This window comes from Haliaeetus albicilla, chromosome 7 (assembly GCF_947461875.1).
Source record: "Haliaeetus albicilla chromosome 7, bHalAlb1.1, whole genome shotgun sequence".
NCBI classification, from domain to species: domain Eukaryota; kingdom Metazoa; phylum Chordata; class Aves; order Accipitriformes; family Accipitridae; genus Haliaeetus; species Haliaeetus albicilla.
Window position 1 is genome coordinate 32,089,824 of NC_091489.1, and position 26,820 is coordinate 32,116,643.

The 26,820-nt window shown below is 44.8% G+C and overlaps 1 protein-coding gene across 4 annotated transcripts in view; it reads left to right on the plus strand.

The window, feature by feature from the left end:
- The window catches only part of PAK5 (p21 (RAC1) activated kinase 5), a 91,895-nt gene extending 65,855 nt beyond the window's left edge, over nt 1-26,040 (plus strand). For all 4 annotated transcript variants that reach the window (XM_069787589.1, XM_069787587.1, XM_069787586.1 and 1 more), the window contains 7 exons: nt 6,686-7,483; nt 13,299-13,790; nt 15,532-15,665; nt 17,715-17,841; nt 20,773-20,898; nt 22,957-23,091; nt 23,748-26,040. In XM_069787589.1, the coding sequence (XP_069643690.1) occupies nt 6,686-7,483; nt 13,299-13,790; nt 15,532-15,665; nt 17,715-17,841; nt 20,773-20,898; nt 22,957-23,091; nt 23,748-23,903 (1,968 nt within the window). In that variant the 3' untranslated portion in view covers nt 23,904-26,040. The remainder of the gene's footprint in view (nt 1-6,685; nt 7,484-13,298; nt 13,791-15,531; nt 15,666-17,714; nt 17,842-20,772; nt 20,899-22,956; nt 23,092-23,747) is intronic.
- The last annotated feature ends 780 nt before the right edge of the window (nt 26,041-26,820 follow it).

Below are 26,820 nucleotides of genomic sequence, written 5' to 3' on the forward strand. Positions count from 1 at the left end.
CCAATATTAAGGAAACCAGAATGGTGAGGGGGACTTCATACGGAAGAGGTAAATCAGTCTCTCTAAGGGAGGTGGTTCTGAACTGATGTTACCCACACTGACCTTCTCCCCTTGGAAAGCGCAGTGTTACCTGTGGCAAGGTGTTGGTACGGCTATCAGTTGCCTCTTCTGCCATAACACAAAAACCAAGCTGTACTCTCTGCTGCTATTAGCATCTGTCAGGAGGTGAAAAACTTGTCAAATGATAGTGGGTGGACAGAGTAAAACCTGCTTTTTTGTATCCAGTGATGTTGAGTCAGCTGTGGTGATGAGCACATCCCAGATGTGGCACATGATGCAGCACCCCTGGGCTCGTGTCTGGGGGCTTCTGCCCTCCCAGCTAGCAAAACCACAGAGGTGGACTTGGCTGAGTTTTACTTTGGGGCTTTTCATTTATATTTAATTTCTCCTGTGCATGGGAAAGGACAATAGCTGTCCCAAACAGGAATTGCTGGATCTTCTAGAAAGGGATTAGAGAAAGTCATGCAACAGGATCATGGCTCGCACACTTAGACACTTCACAGCAAGGGGCAGGTGATGGTCTCATGCTCCTGGTTTTCTCGGATGACTCTATGGTGTAAAGTGCACGTTTGGTCCAGAGAGCAGAGACCCATACCTCCTCGCGCAGCTGAGGCATCCAACACTGGTGAAATTTGCAGAACTCCTTCCCCCAGGAGGGAACTGTGGGCTGCCAGAAACGATTAATTTTTTTTATTATTATTTTTATGGGGAGAATGAGAATATATAGCATTGGGAAGGAATTCATAACAGAAATGATATAAACTCCAAGGCTTCCAGGTGTAAACCAAGCTCTAAATTACAGGCTTCAGGAAGAAATGTTCTGACATACTTTCCTGCCTGTTGTATATTCCTTGTGACTAACTCTGAGTAATAGCTGTTTTGTAGACAGGCTGTAGATCAAAACTGGAACAGATCCCATAGGACAGTACTGCAGGGTGCAGAGTGATAAATGACATCTCTTCCCATCCAGCACGGTTTCTTGCCACGTATCTGATGAGCTTCTGTTGCAAAAGGCATGTTTCCAGGATAAGGCTGTATGGCACAAGCATCCTAAACTTCCCACTTAGGTTAATGGTTTGCATTACTATGGAGAAATTAGTTGTTTGGTTGGCACAGGTCACTGCTGCTGGCCCGTCTGGCTGTATCTGCTCATTGCCTGCCGAGGTCAGGAGACAGCTGCCCAAATGCAGCACTTATTTCTAACTTGTACAATTTGTATCATCTCCAGTTCGGTCTCAGGATGAAGTTTGGTGGTCCTACAGCCAGAAGCTGGGTTTTGGCACGATCCAGGTCTCAGAGTTCAAAGCAGCAAATATATCCAATTACCTCCCTTGTGGTACAACCATACAGACATAGCATAGACGTGGTTACAAAGAGGACCCTGCACTGGTGGTGGGAGCAGATGGCTCCCAAAGGGACAGAGGCCTGGGGTGGCTGCTGGTGAGGAGCAGGTCTGCTGGCTGCATGGAGAGCTCACCCAACGCTAAGGCCATTGTGACGAGACCAAGGGAGCAAGTCAACAACTTCCTAACCCTGGGACTTTTGGGAAGCGCAATGTATGATTGAGTTTCCCAAGACACTTGCACCTACATTAGGTGGGAGAAAATGCAGAGGAGAGGGATGTGACTTCAGCACAGACCTAATCCTTAATTCTGTCTCCAAAGCCCTTTTGTCCAAAAAATAGACAGGGGTCATGTGCTTTCTCTTAAACACAGTCTTCTATCTAATGTGCAAGGCTGACGCACAAGCTCCTCTCCTGCAGATGGCAGCGCAGCATTGGCTGGGCACTTCTGCCATGAGCATGGGAAGCACAACCTGCCATGATGCCATCATCAGGTGGGGGAAAGAGGGGATGGAGGTACAGAAATGTTTTTCAATCCTTTGTCATGAAGCTTCCCCATTTGGGTGTAATTAAGCATTCGCTGGAGCACAGTAGGATCGTGAGGATGGCTCCGACACCATCATTTGGAACGGTGACTCAGAGGTTAGAACTTGTCCTCCAGTGAATATTCGATGGAGAAAAACCCTGAGTGAAACAGTGGGCCAGCCTTCTTGAAAACAGCTGTCCTGGACCCCAGCTGAGCTCTCCAGTCGCTGGGCTTCTAGCTGCCATCACTTTTTCTCCCTAGCAGCATATTTACCCATCCGCGTAAAGTCAGCCATTGGAGTCTGTGTGCAGGTCTTTATCTCTCATCTCCCATCTTCTCCTTTGAGCCTGGTCCTTGTGTCAGTCCTCAAGATCGCAGCTCAGACTTAAAATTTAGCCTCACAAACAAGGGAAAGGAGCCCACCTCATATTGGCCCCAGGCTGCTAGAAAAGGCAGAATTTTGCTGCACACTTGCGGCCGTCTCCAGGAGTTTGAGGCTCTCTGGCTATTTTGAGCTTCTGTAAGAACTTGGCTTGGTCTGAGATCTCACAGCCTCTTCTCCTGTTGAGAACAGATCAACTGCAGACTCCTGACACCTCTTACACTCTTGACTGCAGCTATAAAACTCTTACTTCCGGGGAAAGCTGGAGTTTTCCTTCTGACATGATGACAAGGATCAGTTTTTCTCCCCAGTGTAGTGCTGTTCACGTTTTCTTATGCCAAGGAGTCAGATGTGGTGTCATGAACACAGCTTCAAATACTTTGAATGCCTTGCAACACAGGAAGATAAATTACCAACACATCCACCACTTACACTTAGATTATTTTAACCAGCTGTGCTTTATGCATCTTTTCTTAAGAAAAAATTGGTTTTCAGATGTGCATAGGCTGTGCTTTTAGTTTATGTATAATGCAAATGAGGGGAGAAGCTAGCTAGAAGCGAAATTGGAGTTTAGATTGGCTGTTTATAAGGGTGACATTTCCTTAAAAGACCTTTTTTTTTTTTACCCTGCACATCACAGAGATTTTAAGTCCTCATCAACTTCTGAAAACACAGCTCCAGGGGGACAAAGGATGATGTATTCTTAACGAGTGTGTAAAGTATAGTAGTTTTAAAGACAATAAATGCAAGGTCGTATTAGGGCAAAACAGTTAATTAACCACTTCATTATTGTCAAGGTTAATACAGTATTTGAGTGCAGAAGCTGTTTTTCACCTCCTTTTGGAAACAAGGCAAGACAGCATTTCTTACAGACAGATCCATTATAGCTTATCACCGGAGGACAGACTGCTACAGAAACACCATGAAGGATGTCTACTGTCACCAGGCTCCAGAGCAAATGCCAAACTTGTCCAGAGAGCAATGGAAATGAAATGAGAGCTACAGCTTCAGAGTACTGTGCTTTAATTCACAGAGATTGCGCCCCATTGATTTTAATGTATGACAGTAACGGTAGCATAAAATTTACCGGCACTCCTTCATCTGTTGTAACATTGATCCCTCCTAAATTGCAGAATGCACTGGAAAATGTCCTTTAATAAACATGGGGTATCGACTATAGCAAATCCGTGGTGAACCCAGTGAAAGCTGCACCTGCAGTAGGGCTCAATCTCTGTTTTTCATGCATGCCGGGGTGTTGTACAGGTTTCCATTACATGATCTCAGTAGACAGAAACAAAGGCCTCATAAATCTGAGCCTGTCAACCTTTGTGAATAATGCTTTGCTCTTAGCTATCTACTCTACCTGCAGCAACTTCGAAAATTCCTTAAGTTTAAAAATTGAGAGACCAGTAAGTGGTTAAAAAAATTAGAAAGAACCCTATATGAATAGATATAGAATATATATAAAAATAGAATTCTCTCCTCATATGGAAACACAAATTGGGTTTTTTTTCAGTTTATGAAGCCTTTAAAATTGCAAAAACTAGTCTAGTTCCTATGAAACTAATTACCAGGGTAACTGTGTTTATATCACTTTTGATGTAGCCTTTTTCTGTTACATTTTCTTTCAAGGTTTTTGTTTTGCTTTTAAGTTAGAGCTAGAATTTCCCATCTTTTGTGATTCCTGCTGTTGTATTTCAGTCCCAAGAGGTTTTCCCTCTGCTCGCCAATGCAGCACACAGCCTGGTGATGCAGTAACTGGTGTTCTACATCCCCAAACCAAGACCCCCACATCAGCAATTCTGTCTTTCCACTGAAGTCATACCTTTGAACGTGGGTACTTTTGGCCCTGGTGCTAACATTAGGCTTTCAGGTTTGGGAATTTGGCCCATGGTTATGGCAGTTCTCAATCTCTGGCTTCTTTCTGCAAATACTGTGCTTCCCAGGAAAGCTGCGGGTGCTGGTGAGCCCCTGGCACATGCTTTCTCTGTAGTAAATGACTTCAGGACAGGTTAACATGGCACAACATATGTTTCATTCTTTATAACATCTTCTTTGATTTTATTTTTCAATTTTTGATGCTCTGTGGGCATCCTTACAGAGCAATTACTCTTACAGAAAGATACCTGCTTTGGGATTTTAATTTGTTTTTTAATCCTAGTAGATTGTTCTGCCCACCAGGGAGGCACCTGCTGTATTTCAGATTTGTGTATAAACTTCTTAAGTTCTGTTCAGGTAGCAAAACTGCATTCTTCTAAATCTTCTTTCTGAAGGTATCTAAAAATCCTGCTTCCAGAGAGCATCTGCTTGGAGAGGCAGAGGGAGAACTCCTCTTTCCTATAACCAAAGAGGCTGCTCTGCTCCCAGGGGCTCCCTCTGGCTCCAAGGTCCTTTTGTGCAGGCACAACGCAGGTTGCTCCAGGAAACCTCTCCTTTGTGAAGGCCGGTCCCACAGAGAGTATTAAATTGGCATTTTACTCCTCAGCATGCATTTGCACAGGGGAAGTGGGGTGGCAGTTGGGTATTTCAATCTTGTTTTCAATTATAAGCATTTCATTGTTGAATGTTGCTGGTTTATTATGTGGTAATTAAATATGAATGATTGCACAGTCATCCTGCCAAAGGGGCTGTAGCCGAATGAAACCAATTCCTCTCGTCTTGCTGAATGGCTTCAGAGGCGAAAGGAGTGATCTATTTGCTGTCCCTTATTTTTGCTGTCCTATTGTTTCGGTATCACTAGCTTCAAAATAGCAAACTAGGCAAGTAATTACGGACATAAATCAGAGCAGGGATCAGTGTGAGGTCAAGACTGCTTTGCTTGTAGCCTGGCTTTGCTCAGCTGCCTTTTGCTGAATAACAGAGAAGTACATTGTTGTTAATTTTGTGGAAAAGTGATTTTATTAGTGATTAAATGTGAATTTTGACAAAGTTTGAGCCTCTGTGTGCTTTCAAGCAGGTGTTGAGCAGCCTCACCATCCCTGGAGCGGAGCCTCCTCTATCAGTGTTGCAATGAATGAAGGGCCAGTGGCCAGGCTGGACACCACGGTCAGCATCCGATATGCCATGGTTGGTGTCCAATATACCATGGTCGGCATCTGATATGCCGCGGTCGGCATCCAGTACACCACGGTTGGCATCTGATACGCCATGGTCGGTGTGCAACATAGGCAGGCTGCAGCTCACAGAGGGACATCTCCTTAGGGTGACCACAGTGACTCTGTTGAAAAACTTGGCAAGTTAAATAAGATAAAGCCATAGATACTTAGCCGAAGCAAATCAGCAAAGCAAATGTGTTTTCAGTAGCGCTGTGCTGATTTATGGCCTTGGCCCTTATTCTGTACATCTTATTCTTGTGGGGTGTTTATAAGCATGAAGTGGCATTCAGTGGGAGTCAACTGCTGAAAAATGGATACAACCATGTGTTATAGTCTTCAGATGGTACTAGCTAAAAATAGTCAATCTTTCTTGAAGGAGAGCTGTAACCAAGCACTGCTTGCCTCCCATCCTACCAGGAGCACCAATATTTTGGACAGAAGGGGGTAGGGATAGGCAGGGGGTTGTGGGCAGTCAATGGGAGCAAGTCCATGTCTGCAGTGCTCCTACACACTCATCATCCATGGCTGGGGGATCTATAGAGGACTTTGCAATATTAGGGCCACCACATGGCATCCATGACATGGATGTCCCAGAGCCATGGTTGTGCACAGTCGTTTTCTGGATGCTGTGTATTGTAAGAAGGAGATGTAGATAGGTATTTTTCCCTCTTCCCCAAGTGTCTCTTATGCTGAGTAAGCTAAGAGGCAATCCCCAGTGGTAATTCTGCTACCCAGGAACATACCATTTGGAAAAAAAACCAAAAAACAAACCCAAACCCATTGCCTACTAAACTATATGCTGCTTTCCATTCCAACAGTTTGTTAAAATAACATGTAGACGTGACCGCTGAATGATTTGCATTTAGCTTATCCATACCCTGTAAATCAGATTCAGCCCACCAGTTTGGCTTGATGTAGACAACTGAATAATAGCAAATACAAAATAAGTAGTGGTTTTAAATGTCTGCTGTTGGCTACTGAACACCTACCTCCAACTGCGCTTTTTAAGAGTATCTTGGGGTTACATGCCAAATCTCACCTTATGATGTACACCGAATTGAACCCATCTTTGTTTATTCATTTCTGCATGTCCTATTGTAAGTATTTATTGAGGTATTTTTTTCTAGCAATGGATTATTCTGAGGTATGTGACTGAAGAACATAACACATTGCTACAGGTATTTCTGGGTGAATCATAGACTTTTTTTCTTTTCGGTGGTTTTCTTGGTCAGCTATTAAACAAAAATCAGTATTTAATCAAAGCAATTTTTTATTCCCAGACTATTGTTAGAGGAAATAAGCCTCGAAAGGATACTTCAATCAATGGCCTGCTGGAAGAGTTTGACAATATCTCAGTGACACGATCCAATTCCCTGCGGAAGGAAAGTCCTCCCACCCACCACCAAGGAAACGCAAACCATGTGCCAAGGCACCAGGAGGAAAATGGTTATATCACGTATTCCCAGTACTCCAGTGAGTCAGACACTACAACAGACTATGTCGTGGAAAAATATCGAGACAAGACTCTTTACGGGGAAGAGTTAGACAGGTACTACAAAGGGAGCTATGCTGCCAAGCAGAACGGGCACATGATGAAGGTGACTTCCCGGGACATCTATTATTCGGAAGTGACGCCTCTGCAGTCAGACCTCTCCAGGTTCCTCCCAGATTACCATGCACACCTGGAGACAAAGACCAAATCGCTGGAATACGGTGGCCTAAAGCTGGAGTATCAGCGGATCCCCAGTGGATCCTCCCTGGACTATAGAGATCCCTTTCCTTACGCCCCGTCCCGAGCGTCAGTGCAGAGCGAGTGCCCCAAGGAGAGACTGGAGTACAGCGATGGCGACTGGGGACATGGCCTGGGCAAGGACGACTATGACAAGAGGCCAAAGTCATCCTACATGGACCCAGCAAGCCCTCAGCCAGCAATGAGGCAGAGGTCCAGGTCGGGCTCCGGTCTGCAGGAGCCGGCCATGCCCTACGGAGCAAGTGCTTTTAAAGCACACCAGCAAGGACATTCCTACAGCTCCTACACCTACCCCCGCTTGTCCGAAACCGCAGCGGGCATCCCCAAGGTAACGTGACATCCCCGGTGACAGTGCTGCCAGGGCAGGGATCAACCTCTTCAGAAGGGGAGTGCAAAAATTTAAGTGCATTCAGAAAATTAAGGGCAAGGAGCTATGCTTGGGCACATGATGCTAACTGCAACTGGTAACGTCCCCAGGAGCTGCGTGGCTGCCGCTTGGCGGGTGTGAAAACCCACCCACTTTACTCGGGTGTCTGGAAATGGATGTCAGGGACCAGTAGGAGGCAGGTTTGGAGATGCCCATCTTCCGGGGGTTTTACCTGGGACTGCCAATTAACCCAAGTTCTTTGGCAGTTTTTGTAGCATTAGGAGTTTGTACGCCTGTGCATATAGATCTTAGTGGGAGGTGAGAAGCTGGTCTGGTTTGTATATCGGATACTTTCATATTTGAATTGTTACTGTGCAAGGCCGAAACCTCCAGGTTTTAATATTTATATTGTATTTATGCTATATTTATATTACAAGGTTTCTTAATGCTTTGCTGCTAATGAGAGTAGGGGTTTATCCCTCTCCGCTTTGTTTTTAAGCAGTGAAATTAAATCAAAGCAGTTTATCTCACCCAAGACATTTTAGATGTAGTTAAAAAAAAGGGTTAAGGTGCAAAAAAGCTTTCCAACCATAGTAACTACAAGCAGCTCCTCTGCACAGGTTTGTGGCCTGCTCTGCCTTTTCTAAGTCACATGAGGAGTATTACCCATACAAGCTGTCCTACCCTACTTGCAGTAGTTTGCTGTAACTGTTTGTTCAATTGAGAGAATAACCCTTTTCTTACACGTCTAGTCGCATAGCTACGATGATGACCTGCTTAAACATCTAATATTGTGCAAGACGTATTTTTTCTTCAGTGTAGATTGCATTGAACATTACCGAGTTCCCCTAGCAACGGGTTCTGAGATGATAGCTCATTTTTCCAGGGCTGAAACAGTCTTGGGTTGCCGTGGCTTACCAAATGTGCTGAGGTAGGTAGCTTGTTAGGTGATGAGATCCACTCTGCTGTTTAATGATGGTCTGAATGGTGCATTTTCTTACTGGCTCTGTGCACTGAGAATGTGGTCCTGTCCGGCTGCAGACCCAGAGGAAGTGCCAGGTCTCTGCAAATCCACAATAGCCCCATGCTGGAGGCATGCCTGTGTCTTGCTTGCTCAGGTTTTGGCTGCTTTGCTGATCCTGGGGTGCAGTTATAATCAGTGCCCTGCGGTAGAGGGAAAGCAGTGCATTTTTATTCCACATTGCATTAAAGCACAGAGCTGGGCTTTGGATGTTGAGGATAAATTGTGGGGGGAGTAGAATAGTTACCAGGTCTCTTTGCATGCCTTTCCCGAGTTCAGGGTGTGGTAGGAGGGATGCATGTGTGTAGTTAACTGTGTGCCAGAGTGTGGCATTAATTATGGATTCTAGAAGTTGTGAGGGAAGCCTGGAATGGGCTATCCGCCATTTCCTTCATTTAAAGCAATCATTTTGTCAGTTTAGAAAGGAGAAGGACAAATCCAGTAATTCATAGACTTTCTTGCGCCTGCTGCTGCCAGTTTTACAGCATTCTATAGGGCAGAAGACAGCTATATTTTACAGGACTCAAAGCACTCCAGACACTTTGAAAAACATCCCATTAAAATGCAGTTAACAACTTGTATTAAAAAAACCCGATGCCTTCGTACAAGATTCATTGTGAGCTGTTGCTCTCCTCAGTGCATCAGAAACACTCCTACAGCCTTGGTGTACTGAAACTTGATGATTCACTGTGAAATGCAGCAGTTTCGATTCCCAAACCTGTCCACAGCTCCTGGAAGTGAATAGCAGTTTCTTGTCTTGGATGATTGCTGAAGAGTCTTCTTTTCAAGGAGGCATTATTAAGATAATGGTTCATCAAATGGGCTTACTAAATGAGAATCAGGTCTCAAATCAGATATTTTACAAATGAGATTGGCTTTAAAGTATAATCAAAAGGGGGAAAAAAGTAAGCAGTGAAAAAGTCTGCAGGCACAAATGTATGGCTTCAAAATGTGTTGAACAAAGATGTTCATTTTGGCTTGTAAATGTGAAGAGCAGACTTACTTCAGTATTATTTGCAGGTGATAGATGTCAGATAAATCAAATGTTTGCCCTGTTTCATCATCAGTGATTTCAGAGGTATTACGTCAGGAGAATTCCACTGCGCTGGGCTTGGCCACTGCCATGCAGTGGGACCACGGAGGTGTAGAAAGCCAGAGGCTCAGCTTTGATTCCCTCCAGTCCACCCCCGTGTTACCCATCTGCTCTCCTATTCCTGAAGACTAACTCCACTAACACTTGCCTGGGGTCGCAGCGTCTGCTGTGTTACCCTCACGACACAGAGATTGCATCCCACTTTGTTCAGTGGAGTCTCCTCAATATTGTCACACAATATCAAACTCGTCCTACCAGGTCTGCTTATTTTTGGACACTCGCTACTGCATGTTTTCTTTTTATCCTCCTCTTCATTGCAGGCGGCCCTCTTAACTTTTTGCAATGGATCCTATTATTTCAAAGCTCCTTTCCCTGCCATTTTTCGGTAGCGGCTCTCCGTGACCCTCTCCTGTTCCTCCTCCAAGGGGCTGTGATTTCTGCTCTCCCCTTCACTGCCTCGTACCGCTGTAACATAGCAGAGGTCTCTCTCTAATCTGGCAGCTGCTCAGCCCCACCGTTTTCCTGCTGTGTTTTGCAGGCACTCTGCACCAGGAGGATGTTTCCAGCCTGGTGAAGGCAGAGCCAAGCCTTTAATATCAGAAACCCTCTCCTTTTTTCCCTGTTTTCTCACTCACGTGCCAGTAGCTTTCCGTGAGCGCTGCCTGTCGCCTCCGTGCGTGGAACAGGGAGTCTCAGAGATGTCCACCAGCAAAGCACCAGAGAGTAGTAACCTTTCCCCTTGCAACCTCCGTGTGATTTACAGACCATCCCTTCCACGCGTTTTACTTCGGCAAACCGAAACCTAATCAAATGGAAATCGATTTTACGTTTACTGGAAGGTGAGCCCATCTCACCAGGGGCTTGCCGCTCCCCTAGGAGGGTACAGGCTGCGGCTGCAGGGCTGCGGCCGCCATCTCTGCCGCAGTCCCACTGCAGTGTGTATGGGGACACCCGCTCGGCTGAAAGGCTGCCCGTGCAGCCTGCCTTGCAGGGAAGGTACGGACCTCTTACGAACAAGCAGGTGTTTCCACCACGCACGATACAAAACGGGCATCGCAGTCATCGGAGTAGAAACTGAAAAGAGTTTAAAGATGGTGTTACATCCACCTTTTAGCAACGAAAAGACCCGACGGCTGATGTGGCCGCGTGCGGATGCGGGTGATGCTGCAAGCCAGTAAGGCGACCCAGCCAGCAGCAGCAGGGTATGCCTTGCACCGCAGCGCCGTGATGGATGTCATGTCAGAGCTTCAGCTGCTCCTTTGACCTGATCTTGAATGACCACACTACTGGTTTCTTCTTTCCTTTGTAGTATTTAAAGAATTTCCTTTCAGTAGGTAACTGCATTCGGTCGCAGAAGTAGAATTATTAGCGGAATAAAGTGTGTTCGATTTTGCTGTGATGTGAAGCACTGTGTCAGGACACCGCCTCAGAGGAGAGGTTCAGCTGATTTACTCATTATAGCTCCTGATTTTTTGTAAGATTTCATGGGATTCGGGACGTGAATGGGTTTACATTGTACTGCAATGCTAACCTCAAAAAGCTTTCAATAATTCTTAGCAAGCACACCGAACCCCTGAATTTTCATTTTAAAATTGCACTGCGGAATTTACTTTTGCCAGTGTGTTAAGCTTAGGACATGCTCAGAAATATCAGGCATGGGTGAAGCCTCAAGTAATTCATCAGTGTGGATTTATCCAGCTTGAATTTCTAGACAAGGCTTTCCCCAACTCAATAGTTAAAAGAAAATGGTGTATTTACAGCCAAAGCAATAATATATGTGTCCCTACGTACACAGATACATAGGGCAGGGCTAGATTGAGTTCCCCTCCCTCCACCAAACCATCTGAGCACTTTTCCGTGTTAATTAGTTTGGTAGATGTAATGTCCTTCACAAAATTCATGGTGTCTCTGACCCCCTTCTATTTTATGTCTACCTATCCCTGCCTGACAAAGGAAGTGAAATTATGGCTGTAATCACGCGGATGTTTTGCTTAAACAAAACCAGCATCCTAGGAGGTGGCTGTACAACACTGTTACATGCTCACTGGATGCTCCATATGGCTGGTAGCTGTCAGCGTGCGAGTCGCAGACGGAGGCAGACTCCAGCTTCACGTTTCCAAGGGAAATCTCTGAGCAGCCCCTCTGGAGAGGCATTCCCTCTTCTCTGCTAAACCTCACGCAGAATGAAAAGGCAGGCACGCCCGGCTCACACATGAGGTAGGAGAGCGTTGATATAATATTGCACTCGGAGGCTTTTCTCCCCACACCGAGGCGACTCCAGCTAGAAACTCCTCCTCACTGTGCAGCAGCCTACAGAGATAAATTGATGCTGCGGCAGATTTTTTTTTTTTCTTTTTTTTTTTTGCAGTCTTAGCATAAAACGGTCAAATGATGTTCCACCGCAGAATTCAATTTCACAGTTCAGTTGGGTCCTTGATTACACTGCCAAATTCAGATTAATGTGCATTTAACTAACATGGATCAGGGACTCCTGGCCAGCAGCCAGCAGTAATAGTAGCAACTGTGAGCTGTGTAGTTTGCTGCTCTGTCCACCCCTGTGCACCGCCACCGAAATTGATTGATTAAATGAACTCATTGCCATAATTATTTGTAATTGTGCTACATCATGAGCCTGTGTCAAACCACCCCCCTGCCCCAAGATGCTCCACACGTTGTCAGGAGTCACATATGTTGTATCGTAAATGGGGAGCTGCTTTTTTCCAGGGGAAAAAAAGTATTTTGGGGGAGGGTGGGGTTTTTTGCCTTACATCCGTTTTTTAGTTTCGATAGAAGCAAACTATTATGTTTGTGAATGTGAAGTATTAATTTGCTTTCAGCATAAGAAGCTTAGAAAAGCTTGGAAAACAATAAGAAAGAAGGAACCTGCAAATGAGCAAGGCCTCCTATCGAGATAATTTCCTTTGCGATTGTCTCTGATTTCAGATGAAAATTAGCGGTTTCGTGACACTGCAGTTAAGTAGTGTGTCACTCGCTCTGGAAAATTATTTAAGAAATGGTAAATTGAATTAGGCTCCTCATCATACTCATGTAGGCAGTCAGTCAAACAGCAGCCGGTAGCAGGGCAAGGCAGGAGATGGCAGGGATTTCAGGGTACCACCACCTCCACAAGAAGAGGTTGGGTCATCCCTGAATTGCTGGAGAAAAGCATAAGAAAAGACTAAGGGCTGAGAGTCAAAACCCAGGAACTGGTATTTGAAAGGAAAGACACAAATTGGAATTTGGCAAAGGGGTGCTGGTTGTGAAAGCGATGAATTCTTAGAGGAAACGGCCCAGAGAGCCTGCAGGGCACTGCAAATACAGAGCAAATACACTTTTTGGAGCATACGCTTTCATTAAACAAAGTTTATTGTATCTACAAACAGGTGCCTGGACAGAAAAATGGACCTGAGGTCCATAAAAGATCTCATGGTTTTTCCTGGCCTCATTTTAGTGCTGATGACAGCACAGTAGCCCAATGGTCTAAAAATCTCTTTTCAGATACAGGGCAGCAGTGTCATGTTGAGAAGAACGGGTGCATGTGGGAACACGCTATGCCGGCACCTTGCTGAGGATCTCCAGGGGTGCCAAAAACGAGCCAAGTGGATGGACAGCAAGAAAGCTGTCTGTTCACCCGCGTTCACTCGTCTGCTTTTGTGTTGCAGGTGGATTATGATCGAGCACAGCTGGTCGTTAGCCCACCGCTCTCTGGATCAGACACCTACCCCAGGGGCCCAGTAAAGCTACCTCAAAGTCAGAGCAAAGTCAGCTATTCAAGCAGCAGCTACCAGTACCCTCTGGTCTACCACAAAGCGTCCCACTATCACCAGCCGTCTCTCCAGCCCAGCTCTCCCTATATTTCCACTGCCTCCTACCCCAGCTCCCCAAGTATCACGTCAAGTGCTTATCCTCCACCCAGCTGGGGATCCTCCTCAGACCAGCAGCCCTCCAGGGTGTCCCATGAACAGTTCAGAGCTGCCCTGCAGCTTGTGGTCAGCCCCGGCGACCCCCGGGAGTACTTGGACAGCTTCATCAAGATCGGGGAGGGCTCCACAGGGATTGTCTGCATCGCCACTGAGAAGCACACAGGAAAGCAAGTCGCTGTGAAGAAAATGGATCTCAGGAAACAGCAGAGAAGGGAGCTGCTCTTTAATGAGGTACGTTGTTTTGGGTGGTGCGACGGGTTTTGCAGGCGGTAGGTTCAACGGGAGACGTGGGTCAAATGGCAACCTCAAGAGCCAAATTAGTATCTTTCTAAAAGAGGTGGTGAGTCCCACGCACATCTATGCTGTGTAAATATTGTGTAACCAGACTGGTTTCAAATGAGCTACGGCTCCTCCTGGCTTTAAACCTGTAATGCAGTGGAAAGTCAGAGTAAAAAGCTAAGAAATCTATCGGCTGCTCCGTGCAGCGGATCAGGTGCACAGGCGTAGCCTGGTTCCCTTTTTCTGACCACTTTCTTGTATAGTTTATTCTTCCGAGATGGAGGATCCAAACTAGCCGGACTATTCAAGAAGCATGTGCACCGTATTCTGACATGCATGGACTTTTTGTTTCCTCCTTCCTCTCTCTCCTAACCATTAGCAGTCCCTTTGCTTTCTTGATGGTTACCTAGCAAAGAGCTGGCAGTCCCTTTTTCATGGAACCATTGTGTTGATTCCCACATCTCCTTTCCTGAGTGGTTGTGGCCAGTTTAGAGCCCACAACTACTTATGGAATATTGCTTTCCCCATGTACATTATTTTAAATTTAAGAACACTGGTTCTCATTTGCCATTTTTCCACCCAGTTGTTCGGTGCTGCAAGTTCCTTCTGCAACTCAGAGAGTTTCTCCTTTTTTTCTTCTTATTCTCCCTAGCGCTGCATGTTCTCCGCTCCCTTTTTGAGATCCCTTGTAAATATGCTGATCAACGCCAAAAAAATTGCAGGTCCCAAGGGAAACCTATAGTGAGAACAAACGGTTTGCTTCTATCATTTGTTTCCTGTATTTTTAACTATAAGAGGATCTTCCTCAGCACATGACAGTTAACATTTTTTTAATTAAAATCCTAGTTTTTAAAAAACTTCACACAGTTCTGCTTTGCACAGTCCATGACTGTACTGGGTCTTTTGGCTTTGTTTTGCCGCTGCTGGAAGACAGCACTGAATTGTGTTGTGGTAGCTCTAACCAAGCATCTCTTGAATGGTAACATCTTGAAGCGGGTCCTACATGCTGTGCAGGACCAAGCTGCTTCCCTGACACGCTCCAGTCACTCGTGTCATCTGAAAATTTCTTTTCAGCAGCGCTGAAATTCCTCCATCTATAATGAAGCCTTCCCTGGCTGTTGTTTTCTCTCCTGATTGCCTTTCTGACATCCCTCAGTACCATGTGGTCGCGGTTGCCTTGGCTGGGCTGCTGTTACTGTGGTCCCAATTCTGTACAGTCCCTTTTAGATGTGGGATTTGAGTTGTCTTATGAATATCCCCTATATTACCAGCATTCTGTTAAAATTCTGTGCAAAGTACCATTTGATGCATGATGAAGAAGACTTTGATGGGTTGAGAGATTGATCAGGTAAGAAAAAAACAAAACTCTGTCATACTGAAAGCAACTGGCAATAAAAAAGCAATGAAATAAACAGTCCTGTTCCTGCAGTCTGAAAGAAAACCAATTATCTACCACTTACTTATAATTTTACAACTAAAGATTCTTCCTTCTTCCTAATGCATTTATGATGACTGTTACTTTTATGTAAATATATTGATTTTGTTTATGCGTTGGCATAAGGATTAGGGAGGATGTGATTCATAGCGAAACCTTTACTAAGCACAAAGAGAAAAGTACAGTGAAAAAGAAGGTCAAAACAAGTGTCAGATAATGCTTATAGCAATTCACATATCGTCTTTTCCTTCCTCACAGGTTGTAATCATGAGAGATTACCATCATGAAAACGTGGTTGACATGTACAACAGTTACCTTGTTGGCGATGAGCTGTGGGTTGTGATGGAGTTTCTAGAGGGCGGCGCTTTGACAGATATAGTGACTCACACAAGGTGGGTTGGGGACCAGCAGCGTAAAGCCCACAGCATAAGCTGGGCAGGACGGAGATGCCGTGGCTTTCCTTCATGGATGCCTCCAGACCTCACCTCCTGCTGAGGGAAGCTGGGTACCTCCTGGCTCTATATATGTATTTTTATATATATATTTATTGCTGTATATTCATATATACATACAAAATACATATATACAAACATAAAAATACATACAATATACATACATGGGAAATATATATATGTGAATATATCTATGTATGCGTATAGCTTTATATGCATGTGTGTGTGTGTGTATATATATACACACACATATACATGCACACACACACACACACTTACTTATACTGTAGCGTGCTCACTTCACCAGCATCAATAAGCCACTGCAGATGAATTCCTGTCAGTACCAGCATTTTTTAAATAGAAGGGAAAGAAATATCTGAAAGGCCTTGCTGGTAGATGGGGATTTGCTAGTGCTTTAGGAGGTAATTTAGCAGCAACACGACTTTTAGCCTTTACTTCCTAAAATGGCAAAAAAAATCTTCTTTTCCCTGTTTGGTGATCTGTATTGTTGTTTTTGCCATCATAACTATGTCTTCTAAGGGTGATTTCTCTCCATACTCATAACCCATGTAACCACGCTGTCAGAAATGTTAACTGCAAACCAAGCCTAAAACATAATGGGAAAAGTGGTTTTATATCAGAATATTTGTGCTTACGGTAGAGCTTGTTCCCATATTTCAGTTAATATTGTACCTTTAAAGAAGGCGATTTGCCAGCACAAAAGCTGTAGTGTATGGAACCGCTCTTCCTCTTCTGAGTGGTGACATTAGATGTTATAGCCCTCTTTACATCTGCTCTTCACTCATCTTTTCCTGATAAGCAGGATAAAATGAGACAGGAAAGAGGAATTCTTTATTTAATTTCTTCCTCTTGAATAAAAAAATAAAAATTTCCACCCCAAACCAGTGGGAGAGTATTTAGGTGAGCAAGAAGAAAAGCAAGGAATAGTAAATTAGAAAATTTGTCTTCTCTCATAGTTTAATGATGCTCTTAGATCCTATCAAAAGCAGAGCTGTAACACAGGTATATTATTTTTTAGTGTTGCCTTATCTGATGTGCTGAAATAAATCACAATATTGCAAGTCATTTGTTAAATACTGCTCCCCAAAATATTAAAGCTCTATCTTAGATATTTCTGACAGGAGTTTAACGGCAAACAGATGTTCCCAGGATGCCACTTCTTAAGAGCTGTCATCTATTTTTTTACTCAAAATAGTCTTTCCTTAATCTTCTGGGGTTTTTTTACATTGCATGACCTTCCCTCAAATATTTTGCTAAAATACTGCAAATGGCACACAAAGTTAAAGCAGAAATCTTCATGGGTATTTTTCTGCTCACGTAGCAGAGATGCTGGGGACATCCGGCGATGGGGCAGTGGTACCGGGGCGCACGACCCATCCCAGCCGTTGCCATCGCACTGTGGCAGATGGCTTCTTCCAGAATGGGGTTTTGCACACATGCACAGAAATGAGGACTCTTCCTATTTATTTTTTACTGAAATACGCTGAATATTTTTTTAGAAGGCATAAAAGCAAAGAAGTGCTCTCGAAGAGCTACACCCAGGGCCTGATGTTTTGTCTGCACAATTAAGAGTGTTTTTTCTCGTATTTATTCCATGCCTGTTTCCATCCCAGTAGTGATATACCCTCCTTGGCAAGCAGTGAATTTACTGTAAATAAGGCATTTCCGTTATTTCCCAGAGGGAAGCAGGCTCACTGTAACAGGCTACATCACACAGTACACTCTGCTTCATTAGTGCTGCAGAGAGACTTAGGTAACCAGGCCTCGTTGCAGTGTTGTTCTTCACCCCTCATCTCCCCTTTTTTGACAGAAATAGGACCAGAGAGTTGGCCCACAGAGATGTTGCCTAAAAGATCTCCTGGCTGTCTGTATACTGGCATGAAGGGAGACTTGGGCCTCTTCGCTCCAGCTCCCCTTTCCTGCTGTGTTCATTAAAGCTCAGCTCGTTTTTCCGCCTTGCTGTTTCAGGATGAACGAGGAGCAGATCGCGACCGTCTGCTTGTCTGTCCTGAGAGCTCTGTCCTACCTGCACAACCAAGGCGTCATCCACCGCGACATCAAAAGCGACTCCATCCTTCTCACAAGCGATGGGAGGGTGAGCGCCCAACATTTCCCCTGCCATCTCTTGAGGCTGGCATGAAAATAGCTGTGCATGTTCGAAGTGACACTAACTTAAAAAAATACAAGCCAGGCACGTGAAGGCAAGGGATATGACCTGTGAATAACTTGTTAGAGAGCTGAATCAGAAAAACACAGACCTGGCCTGGCCGGTGATTGACATCAGCACTGCATGCAGAAGCCTTGGGAATCAGAGCCATCAAAAGGCAGTGGCAGAAGAAACTGTGCCACATGGGTGATGGTTAGGTGGCGGGAGACCTTCTTTTACGCTGCACCACTCCTACTCTGATGCCTCTCAAAAGTATTTTCTTTTTACTACATTTAGTTATCCTTTAGTTAGCAAGCTTCTATACATTTGCTCTGTTTTCCCAAGCCAGTTAGGAGGCTCACATCAATCCCTGTGAATAGGAAATATTCCGCATTACTGCTGAAACACTCCCTTGATGGCAAGAGTAGCTTTTACCATAGGTGCACTTACAAGATGCTTGATAATACCTGTCCCACACTTCCATTTACTTGGATAGGCTGCTGCTGTCAGTGAATTGGTCGTTCTTTGTGTCGTTAATGAGTAGGGAGAGAGGGCAACAAAATGCTGCACATGACCTGCTCAGTCAGCAAAATGAAGTTTGCGTGCAAAAAGCCACTATTCAGCAGTGCTTGGTCCCCAAAAAATTATTTCCTTACAAGGAGAAAGGTGGGTTTGGGCAGTGGTATTTCTGGGCATACACAGCCATTAATCTTGAGGCACCCAAAGGCTTAGGTGGAGGGAAGCAAATCACTCTTAAATAGAAACCCCTAATTTCTGCTTGAGTTAGGCACTACTTCACATCTCACCTTGTGGCCCCATTGGGATAATTTGAGTAGAAACTAATGCATTCATGGCCAGTGAGTCCCATAAGCAGGGCTTTAAGGGTTGCTCCACTGGCATTACACACCTGTCTAAAGCAAGACTTAGTGGGTTGGTCTGAGCCCAAGAGCACCCAGTCAGTCTGGAACCAAATCTAGATCTCCTTCAGAAGGTAAAACTCTTGGCTTCCCAGGCCTGGTCTGATTATCTAATCAAAGGTTTACCATTATAATTTGATTCCCACTTCGCAAAGGGAGGGGGATTTTCTTCCTGCAGTGGTCACAGGCTGCTCCTGTTAATCCTGTCAGGGGAAGAAAATTCCATGTGTGTAGGAGTTTTCCAGTTGTGATTTCAATCCATGTTGCTGAAATAGCATCTGATCTGCTCTCAGGATCTGCATACAGTGCCTCATTATACTCATTACTCCAGTACTTATTATCTGCATTGCAGATTTCTTCATGGCTGTGTTGTGCAATTATCTTTTTTTAGAAAATCGTCGTCTTCTTTTTTATACTCGAGTGAGCAATAGATATGCAAAAACTCTTGTACTCCTACAAAAGAAGATTGGGCTCTGCTTCCAAAATACGCATTATTTCTTCCATTCCTCATCATGTAAAGTAAAAAATACATTTAGCACAGAGAACTTGGCTATTATTGGCTCTGTTTTAGAAATACCAACAATCATTTTGTAATTCTGTTAAAAATAATACCCTTAATTTAAAAAAAAGTAATGTCTGTACTGAATCCAAAAGAAAACAAATCAGTGCTGATAATAAAATGCTGGTCTACACAATGCAGGGATTTATGCAACTTCCCACTTTAGTTGTTCTGGGGTTGTCTGGGCTCGCTTTGTATCCCCAGGCGCCGAGTACGTGATCGGATACATGGCTTACGAACCTTGGACATGGGTCACTGTTGCACTGTGCAGTGTATAGCTGGGGGTGATGGAGGTTAGGCTAATGTCCAGGAGAACCCTTATGAGAGCTTCTAGGCCTCCAAATAAATACTTGGGGGAAAAAAAAAAAGCCTTTAGCCTTATGGAACAAGCTGTTTCTGGAAGGGGGTGATGCCACTGACACTCAGACCATCTTGTTTTGGTTGGGGGTTGGAGGAATTTTCACCTTGGCATTGTACAGCAATGCGGGGGGAAGCGATAATTTTCCGTAATTTTTGTTCTAAAAAAAAAAAACTGGCATAAAAGCATGAGCAGGCACATGATGCAGCAAGAGCTGCTCTCCGGAGTGCTTGTGTATCCCATTATTTCTAGTTCAGGTCACTGCCACAGCTACTCAAGGACAGTACCGTCTTTAATTCCTGAGTTACCAAGCAAAGGGAGCAGGTCCCCTTATCTCTAAAACCATTTTGGAAAAGTCTTGTAGCCTTCCCTGCCTTCCCCAAACTAGCTCCCCTACTACATAAAACTGACAGTTTCTTTAATGATAGTCCACAGTGTGTAGTCCTGGTCTTGAAAAATCATTCGCAGGGCTATTGCTTTCTGTGACGGTTAGATCATGCTCTCTGTGACTGATAAAAGAAAATGGGGTGAATGCCACTTGTTTATCTGTTTTCTGGCAAACTCACAGATTGTATGCCTGATACAAAGGAGTGGTGTGTATCACAAAATATGTATATTACTGAATATCAGTATACATACATAGACTACAAACATGGGGTTTCTATTTTTGCAATAATAGATTCATTATAAAACACTGTTACTTCAGAATTTTTTGCTTTCCTTCTATTTTTTTAAATATTATAAGCCATTTATCACCTCTGCATCCTTTTGCTGTGGAGAGGCAATGAGCTATGACAGGCGATGTTAGTAACGAGCACCATTCCCACGCTCTCCTATTTCTTTCACTTGCCTTCATTTTAATGAGCCGCGCGTTCTCCAGGCTGTATTGCTGGCTCCAGCCACACTTCCAAAACTCTGCTGCTGTCCTGTCCCAGGCAAACGCTGCAGCTCTGTCCCTGTCCCCCCAGCTGTAGCTGGAGATGTGTGTCTCAGAGGAATTTGCCTTGTTATTCAAAAGGGGCTTTTTCTTTCTCTCTACATTTCAGATAAAATTGTCTGACTTTGGGTTCTGCGCCCAGGTGTCAAAGGAGGTCCCCAGGAGGAAGTCGCTAGTTGGGACGCCGTATTGGATGGCGCCGGAGGTGATATCCCGCCTGCCCTATGGCACAGAGGTGAGTACAGCCCACGCAGACCCAGCACAGCCGTTTTCCCTCTGCCCGGTGCCTTGGTCGGCCCCACCGAGCCCTGTCAGAACCATGCAGTTCTAATGCATTTGTGCAGATATGCTAAATAACAGCAATTAAGTCTGCCCCAGAGTGCTACTTCGTGCCTTGTTTTAAAGTATTTCTCCAAGATGACATCGTGGTTAAATAACAACTCCATTTAGCGCACTAAACAGTGTAATGCTTTTACATATTTTAGCTTAGGGTGCTGTATTAAAGGAAACGGGCATCATTTTCACATCATGAAAGACTCTTTGATGATCTTTAATATCAAGCCTGCAGGCTGGAGCTGCAGTTACAGGTGTGTACACCTGCCTGTGCCAAACCAGCAGCCCGTACTGCACAGCCAGGTCCCATCAATATTTACACAGACCTGCAGGCAGAGATCCACTCTGCTTTCATCCAGCTAAAGCCTGAGATCCCTTTCCTCCAGAGTCCCAAACACAGGAGCCAGCTGGGTGGGTTGGATTGCCACCCTCTGTTATAGCATTTGTCTCCACATTGGCTCATTCCTTGCAGTCATTGCTCTCATTAGTTGAGAGGGAGGGGAAAAAAGTGTATCTATCTGTGGGAGCTATTTTCAGCACTACCAAATGGTCTGAAAAAGGCAATTCACACATTTTTATTAGAGCCCTTCAGATGAGCCCAGAAAGGTGGGGACCCAGCAGCTCTGCAGTGCCGTACTCTCTCTGTTAGGAAGCTCTGAGTCACAGCACTTACTTTGGCACTGCCAGCCTGGGAAGAGCAGTCCCCTCTCCTGCGCACAGCCGTGACAGTGACTCACGCCTCCCCAGCCAGAGACACGGCTGCATTTTCTCCTCTATGATGTGGTAAGGGGAGTTGTCTTCTGCTTGATAGTGCCTATAGTAACAGCTGCAGAGAGCAAACCTGCAAGATAAATATAGATAGATATGGATATATTTATACACAGACAGACAGACACACACACACACCAGCCAAGGCCTGAGATGGCAGATGCTGCATCTTCACATCACGCAGCAGGGACCGATCTGGCGCAGGCAGGGAGAGCTCCCGCCTGAGGGGGAGGGCACCCTGCAAGCACCAACATTCACCCAGGACGTCTGGCATTGTAGAAGATGTTTCAGGGGTAATAACATCAGCTATTATTAGCCCATTAATAGCACTGAAGGGATTATAAAGAAGTGGCTGAACTTATGGCTACATTAGGTTCCCCCACCAGAAGGATAAAAAAAAAAAGATTTAAGCTGAAGGATAGTGTTGGCAAAAGAACACAAGCAGTATGAACTGGCCTTGGCTGTATTTGGGCTGGCAAATGACAGGAATTACAGTCATCAGAAGATGGGGATTCTGGAGCAGCTCTGCAGCAGGCCAGGACCAAAAAAAAAAAAAAAAAAAAAAAAAGTGTTTTGTGCTGTTGGTTTTTTTAAGCTGGAGCTGAATCACTTTCCAAAGGGATTATATAATGGGTTATCTGTGCTCGCTGGAAATGGGCCTGGGTGTAGTAAGGACTTGCATTTGCCTTGGGGCCTCAAATGCCATTCCTACAGTCTTTAAGTTTCAGGGAAAACAGAGTGACTGATTTCACAGCAGCTGAATTGTACCCTGCTGTCCCACTAGCTGCACCTTTCTGCAGCCTTGCGGAGCCAACCTGGGGTAAATACTCAGAGGGTGCAAGTCAGTGCAGCTGAAATGCAGCACAGTAGGGTGCAGCTGGCCTCTCAAACGAGCGTGCCTTAGCACTGCTTCCAGTGGGCATCACCTAAACCAGCTGAAGACCTGGGTTTGTAAGTTGTTTCTAATTTATTTCTTCAATGCATTTACTGCTCAGAAGAAAAAATTGTTGTCGGCTGGTTAAAAAAGAAAGATTTATGGTGATGGCTCACCAGACCGTTGGCTTAGGCTGGGTGCAGACGGCAGGTACAACAGCTCGAGCCAACTCAGAGGTTCACACGAACCCAGCTGTTGAGTCTGGTAGTCCCCTCTCTGCACTACCAATGGTGTTTATGAATGGTTTGTGTGTTACAGGTGGATATCTGGTCCCTGGGCATCATGGTGATAGAGATGATAGACGGCGAACCTCCGTACTTCAATGAGCCACCACTGCAGGCCATGCGCCGAATCCGGGATAACTTACCACCCCGGGTGAAGGACATGCACAAGGTCAGACTTCCAATAGGTGATGGGGGTCTTGCACCTACAAACATTTAATAAAACCATAGCCACACATTTCCATGCTCAAAGGATAAATTGCATCTTTAAGGTACCACCTTGAGCAGCGGGTCCTACACAGGACACGTGTGGGGTGGATGCGAGGCCAAACCCATCAGCAAACCATAGGCTTTTTAGTGCCCAGCCCCAGTTTTGCTTTTGCAGCTAGTGACAGCAAAGGGAGCTGCGCGGAGCCTTGTGCTCCCTGCCCTTCCCACCCTGCCCAAGGACCAGAGCAAGTCAGCACGTCAGACCTCCTGCTGATGGGTTGGTCCATCCATGCCCAGTGCCAAAGCCTTTGGGTACCTCCCATTTTGGGTGTGCTTCTAGAAGTCAGACCTGAGCTCTCAGCGTATGTTATTGCTTTTCTCACCCACCACATGCAAAGCTATGCAGTGTGTGCCATTCTGCACCCCACTGATATAACCAAATACTTTCAACATTAATGGCACATAGAAGACACATGGCCCTTCAGCTCAGTACATCTGTTGTTGTAGGACAGCTCAGTGTGTCCCTTGTCTTCCCAAGAAAAGCAGTGTGCACAGACCCAGCGTAGGCTGGAAATGGGTGTCTTTTTGTCCGTCCCTAACACCAGTGTGGTGTTTCAGGTCTCCTCGGTCCTCCGGGGCTTCTTGGACTCAATGCTGGTGCGGGAGCCCTCGCAGAGAGCCACAGCACAGGAACTGTTGAGACACCCGTTTCTCAAACTGTCTGGGCCCCCTTCTTGCATCGTACCCCTCATGAGGCAGCACAGGCATCGCTGAAGCTGACAACTTTTCGGGAGGAGGTCGGTGCAGAGTCTGGATAACGGCCGTGCAAGAATCCCAGCGGTTGTGTGGAAACCGTGGGCAGGGACGAGTGAAACCTTGCAGAGGAAAACCAGCCCCACGGAAATAATGTGGTGTGTAAAAAATCCAAGGAGGTGCTCTCTGGGGCTGCGAGGGACTGGGGAGCGATCCTGGCCACCAGCTGGGTGGCCATGCTCTGCCATGGACCATCGCTCCCCAGTGCTGTTGTCTTCTTGGCCATCCAGGCAGAAGGTGCCAAATGCAAACAGGGTTGGAAAGATAATTAGTACAGGATAGCACAACCAGAGTGAAACACCAGAATTTTATTGCAGGCTACAGCACTTCTATTTCAGAAGAACACTTTTCTGACAAAAAAGCACTTTTTATCTCAGTCATAGCAGCGCAATGTATTTTGCAATGAATTTGTAATTTTCTGTACAGTACATTTTGATAACTTGCAGTACTTTGTCATGTAACTGTTGTGTTAGTTAAGTATTAAGTGTAACTTAGCAAGAATTTGAGAAGATAAAGTTTCCTACTTTTTTAACCCTTTTGAAAACAGAAAAAAAAAAAACCAAAACAAAACCACCTTTAGGAAGTTAGAAGGTTTTGCAGATTTTCCATCAGGGTGAGGAGAGCGCTCATCCCGACATCACGGCAGCCCAAAGAGCCAACAATAACTGACACTTGTGGGAGCACTGGCAGTCTGGCTTTGGGCGCTTGCCCTCTCAGCGCTACCGGTGACGCGGTGGCAATCAGAGCTGCTGCTGAATGTTAGCGGTCATCAGGGTCTCCCTCCCCGTTTCTCCAGTGGTGGGAGCTAACGCATCCAGCGTACCTTTGCTCAAGGGTCATCTTCTCATGCCGTGGCGGTCCCTTCGTTTTATGCCACTGCAAGGCCAGTTTTGTTATCACAAGTATCTCCGTTATTTCTGTCATGCTCTGGAAGTGGAGAGGGACGGCAGGTGACTGTCCACCCGCCCAGCGGGTATCCTCCAGAGCTCCAACAGAGCGTTGTGATGCGTTATGAGATGTTTGCCATATAGAAGAAGTCGTGCTGCTGTCTAGACCTTTTTGAATGTTGATGCAACAGTTGACTACTACGGTACAATTTTGTGTTATTTGTTGGATGACTTTGCATGTTAACTGTAGGCCTAAATAGATTTGCCTTTAAAATTTTTAGAAGTGCTTCATAATTATTTCAATGATAAATGAATTTTATTTATTAATGACTAGTTCTTTTTAATTATGTATAATATGAAAGCCATGTTCTTCAAGGGTTTTTTTTTTCTTACTGACCTCATTAATATCATTAAGAAACACAAAGCCAATTTTGTGAAAACACAGTTAGTTTCTTTCTTATTATGGAATTTCATAGTGAATAAATGAATTGTTATTTATTGTAGTAAATTATAACCAAACTAAACCTGGCAGGAGCCTGTCCTTCCTCCAGGACAAAAAAGTTGCCAATAGTAAAGAAGCTCCTTTAGTATTGCCCTTAAAAAGTTAAAGAGTATTTGAAGGGAGAGAAACAATTAAAAAAAAAGAATAGAGAAGATAAATATGAACTCAAACATTGAATAAATGTTCTTACATCTGTGTGTCTTACTCCCCGCTGCTTTCTCTTCTTAACCCTGTTTGCACATTTTAAGAAGACACTAAAGAAAATGTGTTTGGCTCCTGCTGCCCCGCCGCAAACACGCTCCCGGTACCCACCCGCAGAAACCTGGCAGAGCACGCAGCACCCACAGCGTTCTAAGATCTTTCTATTTTGTAGTCTTAACAACTCAGGAAAACAGGCTGCACCAGTAAAGGCAATGACATACAGGCAAAACTGTAATACTAGCCACAAAAGTAAACTTTTTTAACCATCTTTGAATAAAAAAGGGGTTGGGGTTGCTGGGGGGGGGTTTCTTCAATATTCAGCACCTTTTAAGCTGTACAAGTGAAGAATTTTCTGCAACTTTCTTATCATTAGATACTTTAAACAGTATTCATCAAGTTTACTGAAAGTTTTGTCAGTTTCAAAGGGGTTTTTTGTGAACACCAACTGCTGGTGAGACAAATGCACATGCAAATTAAATAAATTAATTAATAAATGCTTTCATTTCCAGTGTGGGTTTTTTTTCCCCATGCCTTGTTTCTATTGTCTAAATTTGACTCTGTCCCACACTACTGGACCAAGCAAATAACAAGAAAAAAGGAGGGTCCCTGTATATATGTCTGCTATATATATACACACACGCACGCACGTGTGTGTGTGTATATATGTAAGTATATATAGTGATTTATAGAGCTGCCCCTAGTGATTTTAAAGTGTTGTCAGTGGCCGTGTCTGCGTTGAAAGGCAGCTGCTCCTCCCTGGTCCCTTGCTGCTCGTCACAGCCGCATCCTGACCCCTGGGTGGGGAGTTGCCGGGAAGCCCCAGCCTCAGTGAAGGTCACAGGCTGAGCACCAGTACCATGAGGGCTTGGGGTTAGGAAAGCCACTGGATCCAAAATCAAACCTGTGCCTACCCACCAGCCACGGGAAGGGGACAGTCAGTAGTCAGCGGTGTACGGGTGCAATAAAATAGGTTGTTCTGTACTTTTTGATTGTATTTTTTAGTTTAAGATATTTGAAGAGCGAAGTGCTGCTGTCCAGCTATAATTTTCCAAATTAAGAAGGTAGGAGTAAGACCTCAAAAAAAGAACATCTCAGTGTCAGTTTTTCTCCTAGCTAATGGCACAATCACTGCATAAACAATTATGATGAACTACACGACACGAGTAAGAATAAGAAGCTTGAGATTCTGCTGTGCCTCCACCCAAAAAAAAACCTAAAAGAAAAAACAAAACAAACCAATGTAACAGTTGTCCCAAGCACATCAGACTTAAAAACCAAGGACCAGCAG